At 41.6% G+C, this 17,646-nt stretch overlaps 1 protein-coding gene across 31 annotated transcripts in view; it reads left to right on the plus strand.

Annotated features, from left to right (window-relative positions):
- Positions 1 to 17,646, plus strand: part of ARPP21 (cAMP regulated phosphoprotein 21) — a 163,519-nt gene that overhangs the window by 108,608 nt on the left and 37,265 nt on the right. For all 31 annotated transcript variants that reach the window (XM_027957983.2, XM_060402774.1, XM_060402776.1 and 28 more), the window contains one exon: positions 1,054 to 1,180. In XM_027957983.2, coding sequence (XP_027813784.1) covers positions 1,054 to 1,180 — 127 coding nt within the window. The remainder of the gene's footprint in view (positions 1 to 1,053; positions 1,181 to 17,646) is intronic.

Below are 17,646 nucleotides of genomic sequence, written 5' to 3' on the forward strand. Positions count from 1 at the left end.
CCCACCAGGTTCCTCCGTCCATAGAATTCTCCAGGCAAAAATACTAGAATGGGTTGCCATTCCCTTCTCCAAGGGATCTTCCCAACCTAGGGATTGAACCCAGGTCTCTTGCATTGCAGGCAGATTCTTTACCAGCTGAGCCACCAGGGAAGCCCGATCACATTTAAAACTACCCTAAAAATGTGTTGTCGTTGTTGATGACTGTTTCATTCACTCTTCTTGCATTTAAAAAAATACAAAATTCAGTGCTTTAAGACAACAGCCATTGTCTAGCTCACAGCCAGGTCAGCAATTTGTGGCAGAACTCCGTGGGGATGGCCCCCCCTTCACCACGTGGTGCTGTCCCAGGCAGCTTTACTGGGACTGGAAGGTCCCATTTGGCCTCACTCTTGAGTCAGAGCATTGGGATCTTGGCTGGGCAGCCTCTGGCCTCCACATGGCCTCTTTCTCCAGCTGGGCAGTCTGGATCTTCTCCTAGTGGCTAGATTCTCTTCTGAAAGAGTGAAAGCTGCAAGTCTTCTTAAGGATCAGGCATACAAGTCTCAGAAAGCATCATTCCTGTATCATGACATTGGTGACACATACATGGGCTTCCCTGGTGCTCAGCCGGGAAAGAATCCACCTGCAATGCAGGAGACCCTGGTTAGATTCCTGAGTCGGGAAGATCCCTGAAGAAGGGATTGGCTACCCACTCCAGCATTCTTGGGCTTTTCTGGTGGTTTAGATGGTAAAGAGGCCTCCTGCCATGCAGGAGATCTGAGTTTGACCTCTGTGTTGGGAAGATCCCCTGGAGAAGGGAACAGCTACCCAGTCCAGTATTACGGCCTGGAGAATTCCATGGTCAGAGGAGTCTGGTGGGCTGCAGTCCATAGGCTCACAGAGTCGGACACAGCTGAGCAACTTTCACTCAGTGCATATGCATGTAGGCAGGGTGGTCATCTTTGCAGTTTACTGCATCCACGTTATGTCATAAGATGACAATGTATTTTATGTTTAAAAACATTACTCCATTTGCAGCCCTCATGTCCTGCCATTGTCCTCTTCCTTCCCCAGATGCCTGTGTATTATTATCCGTCTGGTCAGTACCCTACCTCAACCACGCAGCAGTACCGGCCCATGGCCTCGGTTCAGTTCAGTGCTCAGAGGAGCCAGCAAATACCGCCGACGGCGCAGCCAGCAGGTACTTGGAATCTGTTGCCATTTCCTCCTCCAGCTCAGTTATTTTGCACATACATCTCTCAGCTGTCCTCTCTGGATGAGCATCCAAGCTTCATAGTTCAAATCAGCTCATTTCCCTTCCCTGGGGAAGATAACGGAGCGTTTGATTAACTCTGTGTGGAAAAGTGACAGGTCCCACGAGGTGAAACTCACGTTACCCAGCCTCCCCAGCATGCATGCAAAACACGGTGTGCATTACTGACTTGGGGACCCTCTTAATTCCTCTGACAGCTGAGAGTCAACCACCTCCCCATCTTCCTAGTTCAGACTATCCCCCACCCATTTTAAACCTAAAGAGACTCTTCCCCTGTTCCTAAGGCTAGGGAGTCATGTTAGGTTGTTTCTGTAGCACTATAAAAAAATGCAGTGTCTTGAGAAGAAGGTCACTGACACCTCAGCCTGTGTCCCCATGGGACTCGGACCCGGGCTCACGGTCTGGAGGGCCATCCACCGCCTGCGGCAGCCACTGTGCAGTGGGAAGGGGGGCCGAGGCACTGTCCGAGAGTGAGTAGCAGGTCTCACAGTGAACCGGTCTCTTTCCCTACTGTGTCACACTCCTGACGGGACGCCGCCACCCCAACGGCAGCAGGAAGCCAGCAGGCGCGAGGGCCCTGCGGTGGGGTCACACGGGTGTCCCTCCCGCTGTCCACAGAGTGGGGGGGAGCTACCGATGGTCCTGCTGAAGACCCCCTGGCTGGGGGCCCCCGACTTCCGTGAGTAGGGCGGCGTGTTAGAGCACGTGATCTCATCTGTCCTCCGGCTTCCGCACTGGATCTGCGTATGCGGCTCTGTAATGCGTGAGACGTGGGGGGTGGGAAATATACAGGAAATACGCAGCTTTTGTACGTTGTGACCAAAAGCAGCATCTTTCCCAAGAATGAGTGCAAATCCCCACCAGGAGAATACTCATGCCGGTGGGGCTGGCGTTTTGTCAGTTGGGAGGGATCATTTATTAACTGTGTTGGGAGTGGCTCTCGGTTCTTTAATTCATCTCACGACCTACTTAACTTCTGCGGGAGAAGATAGGGACATGTATAGCAGGCAACCAGACTGCCTTGTTTTCAACACTGTGTTAGTTTCAGAAAGAATAGATTTTGACCTCTGAATTGACACTTTCGCAGTAATGAGAGCACTAAAGGATTTCTAATTATTAGTTATTTTAAGATAGGTGGTGTTTGGCCATATTTTCTCTCCTTGTTGGAAAATGTTATCTCTTTCAAGCTAGTCGTAACTGTGCTGTGAATTTAGATAACAGTCTCTAGTGATGTGTTGTTTGCATTCTGAACCATCTTTTTTTTTTTTTTTTTTTTTGTCTGCTCATGTTTATCAAAGAGTTAATTTATAATCTTCTAAGCTCTTGGTCCAGAGACTATAGCAAAGTTTCCCTTTTGGTTACTGATGCCTTTAAAAGAAGAAAGATGTCAATATCTAATTATAAGAATTTTAAAATTTTTAGTTGAGTGCCACTGTTTGAGAGTTTTCTGAAGGATATGTTAGTCCTGTGTTAGGGAATAGTTTACATACAAGAATGCAGATCCAGAGGGCAGGAGTCAATTGCACTGTGAGCTCTGGGTCTGTGTGAGGGGCTGAATAAGTTGGATTAATGTATTAACTAGGTAACAGAATAAGATTTTTAGAACGACCGTCGGACTCCCCACTGCCTTCACTGATGCATGTCAACACGAAGGAGAATCCATGTGACCTTTGTTTCTTCTTTCTTAAACAATGTGGGAGAATTGGGGGATGCAGAAACCACTCTCCCCATCTCAGGGAGACCTAACTGGTAGCATTTATGAAAACCCAGTGGCTCTGACTTGTCCCATGGCTCCACATCACCAGGGAACTGCCACCCCAAGGCGAGATAATGACACATAATTAAAAGAAGGCATTCTAAGTCAGTATCTTGCTCAAAATAGCAGCTGGTGCTTCAGGTGTCAAGGAAGTGAGTGGCAGCTAATGTGTCTGTTGGGGTGGAGAGATGAGAAACGCCGAAATGATACATGCACAGCATCATCCTTGAAACTGATAACATAGTGTGCACGTGCGGGCCCTGAGCTCCTAGTTCAGTGAGCACACCGGATGTCAGGCCTAACATTCCCCAGCATTCCCCACCTCTCCTGACTTTTATGAGTGTTTGGGAGGGCAGCTAGTGATCTCCCTGAGAATCACCTCTGCTAATTAAACCCAAGGAACACAGCTCAGCGATGGCTCCGTGATGGTAGAAGGGGCCTTGGGACCCTACAGTTGGGAAGCTTTTTGCCGAGCTTAGTGGCACCAACAGCGACTTCCCAAAGGGACATGGCAAGTTATTTGGGGGAGTTGCTGCGTCGGTGGACTCTGACAGAGAGAGCCTCCTAAGGCTGTGTGTTAACCAGGTTGTCATAACAGCATAAATACACTTGCTGGTTTTGCCTTTACTTCCTGGTGTGGATGAGCCTATAGAAATTAACACGCTGGTAACTAAGCCAGCATGTTACCAAGGCGGATAACATATAACTAATTCTCTAAGTACGCAAGTGGGCTTAACAGCAGAACAGCTTGAAAACCTGGACCCTTGCCTCCCAACTCACATGGGCTTCCATGTTATTTCGCAGAGCTGGTCAGGAACAAATGGCAGGGAGCAGCTGAGACATCTGCATAGGAATCACACATTGGGAAGGAAAAAAATAAGAGTTCCTTTCAGATCACATCTCCAATTCCAAATTCCCTTTTCAGTTGACTTAAAAAGCAAAATATAGGTACATATACCTTCGTTCTTGGTTCTCCAAGATCTTGGGCATGTCCTAAAAGCAACAAAAATGAGCTTGTAAAGCCCCATATACCTTCCTAACTAGGCATTTGGGAATGAATACATCCTAATTTTGGTATTAGAATACTGCTGGTTTCATAAAATAAATTAGAAAGTATTTCCTGCTCTTCTGTTTTCTGGTCCAAATGTGTCAAGCTGGTACTAAATCTTCTTTAAATGTTTGTTAGAATTCTCCAGTGAAACTGTCAGAGCCTGGGAATTTGTAGAATCAGAAATATTTTGTTTTCTTTCTATTTGAAAATAATGTGTGGAACTTTTTCATTATAAATTCATTATGGTTATAAGACTATTCCAATTATCCATTTTATCTTTGCTGAGCTTTGGTAGTTTGTGGTTGCTGAAGAATTGGCCCATTTCTTCTAAATTGTAGAATTTATGGCTATAAAGTTGTCTGTAGTTCTTTATTATTCCTTTATTTTTCTTTTCTGGGTTTTTTTTGGTTTTTTTTTTTTTTTTTTTTTTGGCTACACTGGGTCTTTGATGCAACTCAGGAGTTCTTTGTCATGGCATGCGGGTGTCTCAAGATGTCTGTGCAGGCTCAGTAGTTGAGGCCCACAGGCTTAGTTGCCCTGTGGCATGTGGAATCTTAGCTTCCAACCAGGGACTGAACCTGCATCCTCCGCATTGCAAGGCAGATTCTTAACCACTGAACCACTAGGGAAGTCCCTCCTTCATTATTTTTTTAATAGCTGCAGAATATGTTGTGATATCTTGTTCTACCTTGATAATGAGAATTTTTAAATTCTCTTAATTTTCATAAGAGCTTCCCTGGTGGCTCAACTGAGAAAGAGTCTGCGTGCAATGCAGGAGTCTTGGGTTAAATTCCTGAGTTTGGAAGATCCCCTGGAGGAGGAAATGGCAACCCACTCCAGTATTCTTGCCTGGAAAATTCCATGAACAGAGGAGCCTGGTAGGCAGGCTACCATCCACCAGGTCTCAAAGAATCAGACAATCTTGCTAAATTTATCGATTTTATTGATCTTATCAAAGAACTGCCTCTTTGTTTCATTAATTTTCTCTATTTTTTATTTTCAATTTTATTGATTTCTGCTCTTTCTTCCTTTTACTTATTTTAGCGCTATTTTGCTCTACTTTTAATAGTTTTTTTGAGGTAGGAAGTTGGATTATTGATTTAAAACCTTCGCTCTTTTCTAATGTAAGATTTTAATGTTCTAAGTTTCATTGTCAAGTTCACTTTGGCTGTGTCCCACATAGTTTTATATGTCATATTTTCATTCATTTATATGTATTTTTTCTTTTCTTGGAGATTTCCTCTTTGACCCATGGTTTATTTAGAAGTGTGTTGTTTAACGTGCAAATGTTTGGAGATTTCCCTGTTGTATTTCTGTTATTGATTCTAGACTTACTTCATTATTGTCAAAAACTATAATTGATTTCAGTTCTTATAAAATTGTTGAGTTTGGTTTTATAGCCCAGGATATGGTCTCTCTTGGTGAATGCTCCTTTAAACACTTGAAAATAATGGGTATTCTGTTGTTCTTAGGTGTAATGTTCTATACATTTCAATCAAATCATATTTATTTTGTTGTTCAGATCTTCTGTAATTTTGCTGATTTTTTATTTGCTCATTCTGTCTGTTGCTGAGAGGTGGAGATTCACTACTCCAACTATAAGACTTCCTAAAGTCTTGAAATGAATCTCAAGACAAAGGTTGCCCCCACCCCCAACCCCATACCCCTGAAGTCTAAGGATGGAGGGAGGTCTATAGCTATATGGAGCATGTTGGTTCCTTTCCCAAATAAACAAGAAGGTCTTCCTCCTCTAAAAGAAGCTGGAAGCATTCCATAGAAATTCCATTCCGTAGTCTGGAAGGGAAAGGCCCTTTGACCAGTGGAGTTTGGGTAAGGTCTTCTATAAGCTGCTGCCATGTCTCTCACACGCCAGGCTTTCAGCCCTGTTGCTTAGTGGCAGTAATATGACTCTAGGTCTAGGTATAAAAATCACGAAGCTAACTGCTTTACAAGGGACAGTCCAGTGGTTTGCTTTGCCTGATAGAGCAGAAGATTCTGTATTCTTGATTGTCATGAAAATAAACTAACACAATATTGTAAAACAGTTATCTGCCAATTAAAAACTTTAAAAAAAAACTTTAAAAAAAAATAGAACAATAGGAAGAGAACATGGATGGCTTCAGAGAAGAAAGGGGGAAAAAAACATGAAACTTGCTGGAATCTTAAATTAGACTAGATTCTAACTCCTGTGGGTCATTTGAGGTGGATTCTGACAATTGTGGAGATGCTTCTCACTTCTACTTTTTAAATCCTTTTCCTCTCCCACATTCTTCTGCTCCAAACCATCTGCTAATTGAGACATTTTGGATAAAAACCGATTTCATAGAGCGCTTTCCATGACAGTGTTTTACTTTAAAAACTGTAGTTCAAAAGAAAATAATGAAAATCTTAACACACTTATATCGTATTGCAAAACCCCCTGCAGCTTTTGTGGGGCTTCTGCAGGCTTACCTAATTTACTTCTGCTCTGCTCAGGACTCTGTGTTGGGCTGGTGAGACTCCACCCTGCCTTGTGATAGGAAAGCTGGGATTTCTTGCAGGAGGAAATGGTGGAGGTCTTTAGAAGTTTTTAAACTTGATTCTTTTTTTTCATTAGTATTTAAGGTAAACCTCACTTGGACTTTATTTTACATTCAGCTCATCAGCCATCATGAAATTTAGATGGTACTGATAGAAATGAAAATGGAAGTTAAACACTCGGTTTTGCTAGATGAGGAAACCAAAGATCAATCTCCTGCCGAATGTGGAGTCTCTCTCATCAGGACCAGGGAGCATGTGCGCATGAGTGAGAGAAATATATATGAAGGTTTAAAATATTAAATGAAAACTGCTCACCCTTCCAGACATGACTGAGCGACTTTCACTGTCACTTTTCACCCCTCCAATTTAATCATCAAAAGATCATAGTAATTCAGTGTTATGAAATCTAGTGTAAGACATCCTAACCAACCAATCCACTTCAACAAACAAATATACACATTTTTTCAAAGTTTAAATGGCCAAGGACTATGTCATAGATCCATACTCAGGGATACCGTAAATTTGGATTTTCTTTGTATTTGTTTGTTTGGTTTCGGCTGTGCTGCATAGCATGTGCGATCTTAGTTCCCTGACCAGGGATCTAACCCACGCCCCTTGCAGTGGAAGCATGGTGTCTTAACCACTGGACCACCAGTGCTGTGCTTAGTTGCCCAGTCATGGTCAGACTCTTCACGACCCCATGGACTATAGCCCGCCAGGCTCCTCTGTCCATGGGATTCTCCAGGCAAGAATACTAGAGTGGGTTGCCATGCCTTCTTCCAGGGGATCTTCCCCACCCAGGGATCGAACCCAGGTCTCCCACACTGCAGGCGGATTCTTTACTGTCTGAGCCACTGGGGGAGTCCCCTATTTGGATTTCCATATACTGACAATTTGGGACTGTCTATAAAGTAATAATGCTCTCATCAAAAGTCACACATGTTACTAGTTTTGATAGTATTCAGATGGCAGGGAATAACCAGGCCCTGGAAACCTACCCACATCACCCTTTGGCTGTGGCAGGGCTTTCCTTGAATCATTTTAGTTGCCTTCTGGATGTACAACAGTGGAATGGGGTTGGATGGCGTTCCTGGCAGGAAGATAGAATTATCTGTGACCTGTGTATATCTGAAGATAAACCAAAGCCTGTGCTACTTTCCTGATAGGAAAAGCAACATCTTAGTTTTTTCTTTCTTTAAGGAGTAATATTTCTTGTTGCAATAGCATATTGTTCCTATTAACAGCTCCTACTGAGAAGGAAGATTATTGCCTCTTCAGTGTTGTTCTGAAATGCATTTGGGATAGGGCAAAATGCACCTTAATGGAGTCTATAAATTTATTTAACCAGAACAGTTGATTGAACTTGACAGTGACTCCTGTCCTTTTAGCCTTGCTTATGAAGCAGTCAGTATCAATGTAATTGAGAAGGGTTTTATCTTGAAAAACATTTTCTCCATCTTTGCTCTTAGGATGATATTCCTCATCTTGACTTCTTTCCCTCTCAGGATTGGCTAAGCTGAGGAGATGGAGCATCAGAGATCAGAGCTAAAGAAAGAATGTGGTTGACTGGTGTAACCAATATGAGATGCTCATTTATAGAAATTGGGACCTTCTCTTTTTATCTTAGATTTATTTCCCAAATTTGATGATTTTTTTTTTAAAAAAGAACTATTTTCCTAATTACCCTTCATATAATTTCCATACATTTTAATATTTAAAACCTCATTAATCTATTTTTTTTAATTTGAGAAAGAATATATAACCAATAATCGCTCAGAGAAGGGATGCAAAAATTTTTACACTTGACAACTCTAAGGAAGTGATTGCACTTTGGATGTCTGCATTTTTATCTTCCTAAGAGCAGAGAGGGTAAATTATAAGAGAGTTACAGGAGAATTTAATTGTCTGATTTCTGTTAACATCAGAGGAAGTCACATGGATAAATCCTTGTGGAACACGCTGTTCCGAAAATATCAGTCTGGAAAAGGTTTCTATGGAAATGTTCATGTGTTTCTTTCATTAATTGGTCTAATTATTCCATTTACAGAAATAGGAATCAGAAGTGTTAAGCTGGGATTCTGGGAAAGGTTAACGCTATTAGAAGCAATGATAGGAATCGTGCTGTTTTTAGGTCTGAAAATCTTACAGGTTTGGAAAGCAATATAGATGGCCAGGTCCCTCTGTCCCCCAGGTCATGATAAAAGAATTTATTCAACATATTTGAAATAGTTACTTTAACACTTTGCATTTTATGTACCTTTGGTGTTCATATATTCATCTGTAGCACAGTTAAACATGACTGTGACAGTTAGACTTTCTGCTTTTCTGTAAAGATCGTAAGTAAGACAGATCATAACATTATCTCTTTTCTTTATCTTATGCAACAGAAAGTGGAAAACATAGCCTGTTAAAGAAAAAAAGAGTCAGATTAGAGGATGATAAGGAAAGAGTGGCCAGAAAAGCGCACAAATACTGATTTTTGAAAACTCTAACATCTTTCATGTGTGATTGTCCTAAGAGAAAATGAACACAATAGTGATATCCAGAGTACCCAAACTACTTGTTCCAAGGTGTCAGATTTACCTGATGGTACAAAGCCAACATAAATTAAGAGAATTTAAGATGTTTTGTGCCATACATAGTCTTGACCCTCCCTTTTCGGGTGCTGCATTTTTTTATTTCTTACAAATTGGTTGCCAGCAATTTCTGCTGTCAGCTGTCACGTAGGTCTACGAATGACTTCATTTTTCAGCCGCATTTTTCTTTAGAAAATTTTTGTTGTTGTTCTTCCTGGGCTCCGTTTCCTTCCCATCCCTAAATCTATTTTCTTATTTTATTTTCCATCTTTACTTTTATTAATTTATTTTTTAAATATTTACTTTTGGGCCGCACGGCATGTGTGATCTTAGTTCCCCGACCAGGGATTGAACCCACGTCCACTTCAGTGGAAGTGCAGCATCTTAACCACGGGGCCGCCAGGGAAGGCCCTGTTTTCTAGCTTTAATTCTTAACTTTACATAAACAGTCAGTTTCTCCTGTTTGTCACTTGTTTTCCTTTCCCTTTTCCCTTCTATTAAATGAGATTTTCCCTGCAAACTCTGGGTGCTTGTTCTTACATCTCATGTGTTCATTGTCTGCATTTTCCCCTTTACTTTAGTTTTTCAGTCTCATTTCTTTCCACTCGACACCTCCCTTGCCATTAAGGGATAGGACACTCAGTTCAGTTCAGTTCAGTCACTCAGGGATAGGACACGGCTTTTCCCCAAAGACGTCCACAATCTAACGTTCAGATGATTCAGAAAAATGAGCTGGATTTTCCCTACGTTCCAAAGCAGAGCATGAAACATACCAGACTAGCTTTTGTCTCCAGTGCCATCCCTAGAGCCAGCATCAAATGAGCCTTCGGGGATTGATTTCACTTAGAAATTTGTGGTGATGAAACAGTGAACAGCATCTTGAATTATGTTGTTTATATCATGCTTTCCAAATTCCAAGCTAACACGGTACCCACAGAAAAGATTACTAGCCTAGTGTTTAAATTTGTCATTTCCAAGGAGTTCACTATAGCTCAACACTGTTGATGTTTTTCTAGTTTTGAATAGAAAACTGTGCAAATCACTAACATCAAAAGACACTATCTCAAATGAAGTAGCCCTGAGATAGGCTCCTCTTCCCAGGTGGCTCAGTGGTAAAGAATTTAGCTGCAGTGCAGGAGACCCAGGTTCAATCCCTGAGTTGGGAAAATACCCTGGAGGAGGAAATGGCAACACACTCCAGTATTCTTGCCTGGAGAATTCTATGGACAGAGGAGCCTGGCGGCCTACAGTCCATGGAGTCGCAAAGAGTCGGACACAACTGAGCAACTAATACTAAAATTCTTTCTTCTTTCCTCTGTCTTCAGATGTGACTATTTCTTTAGGGACACCATACATATATATCAGTTCAGTTCAGTCGCTCAGTCGAGTCCGACTCTTTACGACCCCATGAATTGTGGGACATTATATATATATATATATATATATATATATATATATATATTCAGCCAAGCCATTCAGCATAGACTTACTTTATTCATGACATCCTAGCTTGCCCCTTCCTCAGACCAGCAGCACAAGCACTGTAATCACCCCCTTCAGCTTTGAATTGCCAAAGCTGGCCCCTCTGTCCACAGGATGCCTCATAAACCTAATAGTTCTGGATCCAGACAGCAGTGACTGTAACCCAGGAAGGCTGCAGGATTACAGGAGGCTCATAAAATTGGTATAATTCTCAAAGACGCACAGTGGCTCACATACCCTCTTTAAAGCAGATGGGAGTTGCCTGCTTTCAAGCAGGATCACTAACTCACTTGTAACAGCAAGATTCCACGGTAGAGGCAGTTTTGCACAGCTCTTCATTGCAAGAGCAGCGTGCAGTGGGCTTCACACCCATATTCCTGTTCAGCCCCTGAAATGGCCACAGTCCCCTGCATGGTTGCCTCCAGGTTCTCTTCACGATTGTCAGCCCATCTTCCCTGGCTGCAGCGATGGCCTTTGAGGACAGCCGCCAATCCCTAATCGCCCACTGACATCTTCTCCCTGATTCCCACACCATTTCCTCACAGATGCCTAGAGACTCATTAAAACTGCATTTTTAATTTTTTCCCAGATGCTCTTACTCTGTGGCTTTTTTGTTTTTATTTTTGGAGTAGGTCCAGCACCACTGAACTTTTTATGAGCCATTGTGGGTCATAACTGTTTCAAGAGCAAGAAATAAATGGCAGAAAGAGGAGTCAGAAGAGCGCCTCCCCGCAAAATACAGGCTACTGCAGTGGAGTACACATTTCAAGGGGTTGTAAGAACACGCAGCAGGATGCATCAGACTTAGCTCCAGGTGGGATTGTGTGCATTTCTTTCCCGAGGAAAACAGTGCAGAGATAACTATCGCTCTGATGATTCATCTTTGCATGGACCGTGTTAACTGGTCTGTGTGGTATTAATTTTATATGATAGAGGTCAAAGGGCTTGGGTTACTCTTTGATGAATTTTGATGAACACCTTGGCTTCCTCATGCTAGGTAGTTAAAAGAGGAAAAAGGAGTCCAAAACGGTGGTGGCTAAAAGACAAAGAAGGGAAAAGTCCTCGCCCGGTTTTGGCTCCTCTTTCTATGTTTTTCCTCCTCCCCTGGGCTCCCTATGTAAACTGGGCTAGCCAGGAGTGCTGTTTGTTTTACCTGAGGTCCTCACTCTGGTCCTTGGACCTTCCTTTGTTGTTCTTCACAGGCTTTCCCCTACTTTGTCTTTTAGCGATGACCATTTTGAACTCCTTTTTCCTCTTCTAAATACCTAACACTCAGTTGATACCAACTAGGTCTGTCTTGGAGGAAAGGCTCTGTTTTTACGGGGAAGCTAGTCAAAAAGAACAATCCAAGGACAAAAGATAAATCAAAGAGTTAAACTCCTGTCTAGCTGAAAATTGTGGCAATTTTCAGTCCTAGAGGTAATTTTTGTCATTTTACTTAGAACGTATAACTTTTTATAAACTGTAAAAACAGCACAGTACTTACAGGAAAAGAATTTTTTGAAAAACACAAAAACTCCTTGCTAACAGAACAGGTTTGTTTTTTTTTTTTTTTTTTGCCTCTCTTTTTCTGCCTTTGAACTTATGCATATGCTTGTTGTATATAGGCAGATAATCGTAGATCATGACAGTTTCTTCTTAATACTGCATTTTTATTTATTGAAAACACCTTATTGTTTTACTTGCATGTAGCCTGATTCTCAGTTCTGCAACACTGTATTTCTATGCAAAACGGTATTTGCAGATGAACATGCACATTTGCTATTTTTTTTAATGTTTTATTTTTTGGCTACGTCAGATCTTAGTTATGGTGTGTGGGCTCCATAGTTGTGTGGCTCGGACTTAAGCTCTGTGGTGTGTGGAAAATTCGTTCCCTGACCAGGAATCATACCTGAGTCCTCTGCATTGGAAGGTGAATTCTTAACCCTTGGAGCACCAGGGAAGTCCTGGCATGCATGTTTAAATAAAAATTTCAAGACAGTCTACAGACTAGAGCTAGTGAGTGAGTTTAACATTGTTGCAAACTATGGATACAATACAGGAAGTAATTATAGTTGTATATACTGGCAGCAAACAAATGAATATTTAAAATTTAATTATAATAGTGTGGTGTGTGGCATGATTTTGATAGCAATAATGAATCATCCTGCTTCCAACCTTGTAGGTCCAGCCTTGCCTTAGTCACCTGGGAACACCCAAGAGAACCCCAAACATCCCAAAATATCTTGCATAGTAACAACAGTTACAACATGGACTATTTCCCAGAATGATTCTTGCACTTCTCATTTCCTCTTCAATTAAAAAATAATAATAAATGAAATTAAATATGAAAGCATATGTAATGGGGGAATTAAAGCCTTCAAATGTCTCTCTTATCTATCTATTTTTAAAATTCCACATCCCAGGACTATTTCAAAACAGACTGTTTTTATTGGCTTTGCTCTTCTCTCCCCAGACAGGGAGGGCTTCACAGAAATTTCGGGGTATTTCTCTACCTTCTGTCAAGCAATCTTGTCTTTTTAATTTCCCATTGTTAAAATGACACAATTCAAGGAGCTCACATACTCCAGAGATGGAGTCAACCTCGAGCATCTCTGGGATGTGCCACACAAAGGAGACAGTTTCCTTGGCAACTAGAACCTGGGGGAAAAAGCATGTGCTCCCTACCTCCTTCCTTGGGGCCCCTTGGCACTGCTGTTCGTCAGGCATAGAAACTGAACTTGAGACAAGACTCCTTGCCCTCCTCCACATGTTCAGCCATTGACCTCCACCACCAATCACTTGCTCGCTCTTCCCATTAATGAAAATAGTTCATCTGTGAATGGGAATTGTTTCATTATTGCCCTTAGCTGGTATTTTCTAGAAATGCACACAGAGAAAAGGAAATAGGCTTTTAAGGAGTTTGTGTGTATGTTTGTATGTGTGTGCCCACGTACATGAATGTGTTCATCCATATAAACTGAATTTAAATGACTGGTAACACTTATCTTTACGTTTATTTTCAATTATGAATTTGCATAATAGGTTTTTTTTATAAATTCTGGCAGGATATGATGGCTGGTGTGAAAATTATTGTATAAATTTGGCAGAACTTATGACATACTAAGTATGCTTCTAAAAACGTTCCCATGAGCTCAAAATGCTTTTCTCCCTGTGTTAAAAATGGCAAGACAAATACTGGCATGTGAATTTGTATCAATAGGTAGATGAACCTAGGAAGTCTGATTCCAGGGACATCATTCAGTAGGTATGGGAACCAGCTAATGTGATTTTCAGTCCTAAGCTCTCTCAGTGTCCCAGGAAGTCAATAATCCCATATCAGCCTACGTTCCAAACTCACCCTCTTCCTAACCCACTCCGTCCCTCTTCACTGTGTTTTTCCTTCCTCAGAACAATGACAGAGAGTAAGCACATGTAATTGTTGATTTCTAAATTCTGGGGCTGCTGAGTTTGTCAGCTGTGGAAGGATATTTAGTGTGCTGCGGTCTTTGGCTTCTTTTTCCAGGTAATTGAACCACCTGTTCAGTTTGGAACTTCAGGAATGTAAGTGTTTGCCAAGAGATTTATTGTCTCTTATTCAGGAACAAGTATTCAGCACAAGTAGCCAAAAAAAGAGAGAGAGAGAGAATTAGTATCTGCCGTGTGTGTGTGGTGTGTGTGTATGTTGTATGTGTTGAGTGTGTTGTGTGTCTGTGTGTGTGTGTGTGTCTGTGTGTGTCTGTGTACCATAAAGAACTGGAATTTACTTCTCCCTTTCTAGAGGCTGGAAGTGCAAGGTCAGGTTTTTGACAAGTTGGTTTCTTCTGAAGTCTCTCTCCTTGCAGAAATCTGCCCATTCTTTCTAAAGTGAAGGATTGAAAAAAAGATACTAAGAGCAGGAACTTCCCTGGCGACCCAGTGGTTAAGACTCTGTGCCCCCACTGCAAGGGGTGCAGGTTCAATCCCTGGTCCAGGAACTAAGGTCCTCCATGCCGCGTGGTGCTGCCAAAATAAAACAAGAACACAGTAAGTGTAGAAAATGAGTGCGTTGTTCCAAGGAGTTCTCAGAACACTGTCAGTAAGCACTAACACACCGGATCATTTCCCCATCATCGGCTAGAATTAACCAGAACAAAAACAGTGATCATGTGTGACTTCCCATTTGGAACTCCTCTAATGTTGCAGGAAATACATTATACCTTCTGGAACTAGATGGCATGTATTAAACATCACATTGTCCCTGTGCGTATTGATAAATAGAGATTAAAAAACCCGAGAGGATATGCCGGGGTTTATTCAAGAGGCTGTGAAACACAGAGTTAAAAAGACACCAAAAGCTTTCTTTTTCCTTTTCCCTCCTTTGTTGTTGTTGTGTTTGTTGTTAGTTTGTGGTGACAGTAACTGACTGTAAATGATGTGAATCAGTAATGCCCGCTCGCAGCATCCCACGAGCTCTCTTCCTGTCCCAGCTCACACTGGTGGCCCCCAGGGTCCACAGGACTGTCGGGAAGACCAGCTACTTGAATCGTGTCCATTTGCCTGGTGGTGACAGCCAGTGCTTGTACAAGACATCCACCATCTGGCTCTTTCTGCTACGTTTGCAGCAGAAGCCCCTGTTGGGTGGAGGGGATGTAAGAGGCTCCAGGCAAACCAGAACCTCTGTGAAATCACTGCAGATGGCTTTATTTTGGGAGCTAACAGGCATGCAAGTTGAAGCAGGAAGTAGAAAAATAAATCAGCTGGGAATTTGATGTCTCCTTCTCTTCAAGGGGCTTGAGATGAATTTCATTGATATATTAGGATGCTATTATGTACCTGGAAAGATTCGGAAGCATTGTGAAAGCAATTTGAAACTTTAAAGATTCTAAAGACCCCATCATGGAACTGGGCTATTAGATTCTCCTTCAGGAGAGGTGTTGATATGTTGGGAATTATCCATTGGAAAAAGGCGCGTTCATCATTCCTAAATCACTGTGTCTCAGGAGATGGTCCCTCTGCATTAGAATGGGGAGGGGAGCTTATCAAAAGTACAGATAACTGGATTTTCCTGAGTTACTGCAGGCTGGGTACCACCTCTCTCCCAGGAATACTCTGCTTTTGTAGAGAGGGTACGTTTCTTCAAAAGCTTTTTTTTTTTTTTTTTTTTTTAATTTTAGCTAAGTGCTACTGATTCTAAAGCTCAGATAGATCAGCTTTTGCAAAATGCATTCTCAAGCAATTAATAGGCCATTAATCTTTAAGAACAGTTGCCCTAAAGTTAATCTACGTTAAGAATTCCTCTGATGTTTATTTCCTTCTCTATGTTCTAAACAATCCTCATGAGCAGGAATACCATCGGGTTCAAACTGGGGGAGATTTCCACCCATATCTTCCAAGATGTCTGCGTTGTCAAAAATCCTGTCAGATGTAGCATACGTGGGCTTTCTCTAGATTGAGGGATGTGTTCAGAGATGATTGTTAAGATGAAGAGTTAGAGTAAGCAAGGTGCATGACAAAGTGACCAGCATTTTCTTTTTTGTTTTTACTTTTTTAAACTGGAGTATAACTGCTTTATAATGCTGTGTCAGTGTGTCAGATTCTGCTGCACGACAAAGTCAATCAGCCCATGGATCATACGTGTATGCTGAAAGTGAAAGTGTTAGTCGCTCAGTTGCGTCTGACCCTTTGCAACCCCATAAACTGTAGCCCGCCAGACTCCTTTGCCCATGGAATTCTCTAGGAAAGAATACTGGAGTGGATAGGCATTTGTTTCTCCAGGGGATCTTCCCCACCTAGGGCTTGAGCCCAGGTCTCCTGCATTGCAGGCAGATTCTTTACCATCTTAGCTACCAGGGAAGATATATACAAATATCCCTTCCCTCCTGACTGCTTATAAGGCAAAGCTACTTATAAACTAGTTACGTGACCTCTGTGCCTTCCTGAGTGGTTTTTTTTTTTTTAATACAATAATAGGATACAGTTATACAGTCACTGCTCCCATGAACCCAGGAACTTCCTATTGGGCAACAGCCCTCTGCACCGCCTCCTCCTTCTCCTTGGTGTCCATGGAGGTAGCCCATCAAGATTGTCAGCAGAGTTAGTGTTCTAGTCTGTTTATTGGGATTTTTTTAAATTTATTTATTTGGCTGTACTGGGTCTCAGCTGTGGCATGCAAGATCTTTAGCTGTGGCATGTGGGATCCCTAGTCCCCTGACCAGGGATCAAACCCAGGCCCACTGCATTGGAAACTCAGAGTTTTAGCCACTGGAGCTTCAGGGAAGTCCCTCTAATATGTCTTTGTGGAGCATATTTTAATCTTCTCTGAGGGAAAACTAAGTAGAATTAAGAACCAGTATGACTTTTTATTATTAAATGGTGGAAAGTAGAAACTAAAATACTGTGAATTTCCAGAATGTAGAGCCTGGAAAGATTAGCACTGCAGCCACCAATGATGTTAATGACCAACAAGTTTGTTCAGGTGTATCATGAGTTTTGTTAATTTCCAAGTGGTTTTGTAATCAGGCGTTTATTCATTGAGCCCCTAATAAAACCAGGCAGAAATTCAGTGATATTTGGAGACACAGGCCTGGTGTCATCCCACAAGGAAGCCACTTGCACCCCCACCCAGGCATCTGCTCAGATCTGTTGTGATTTTATAACATGTTTAAATAACACAGTGTCCTCAACATGCAAATCAAAAACTATTAACAGCTACGCACACAGACACACTCACCACCCACATGTACACACATATGGAATACATCATTATTATTCCACATAAATTTTTCCAGTAATTATCTCTTCACCTATTTTAAACTGTAATTACAGAGAAATAACTATATTCCAGTATAAAATAAAAATTTAAATAAGTAGATAGATGGATAGGTATTGGGTTGTCCAAAAATTTCATTTGAGTTTTTCCGTAAGTTGTTACAGGAAAATCCAAATGAACTTTTTGGTCAACCTGATAGATAGTAGATGATAAAAAAAAAAAAAGAAAATTAGTTAAAATTACAGAGATATTCTGTCATGGAAAATATTTGTGTTAATA

Source organism: Ovis aries, chromosome 19 (assembly GCF_016772045.2).
Source record: "Ovis aries strain OAR_USU_Benz2616 breed Rambouillet chromosome 19, ARS-UI_Ramb_v3.0, whole genome shotgun sequence".
Taxonomy (NCBI): domain Eukaryota; kingdom Metazoa; phylum Chordata; class Mammalia; order Artiodactyla; family Bovidae; genus Ovis; species Ovis aries.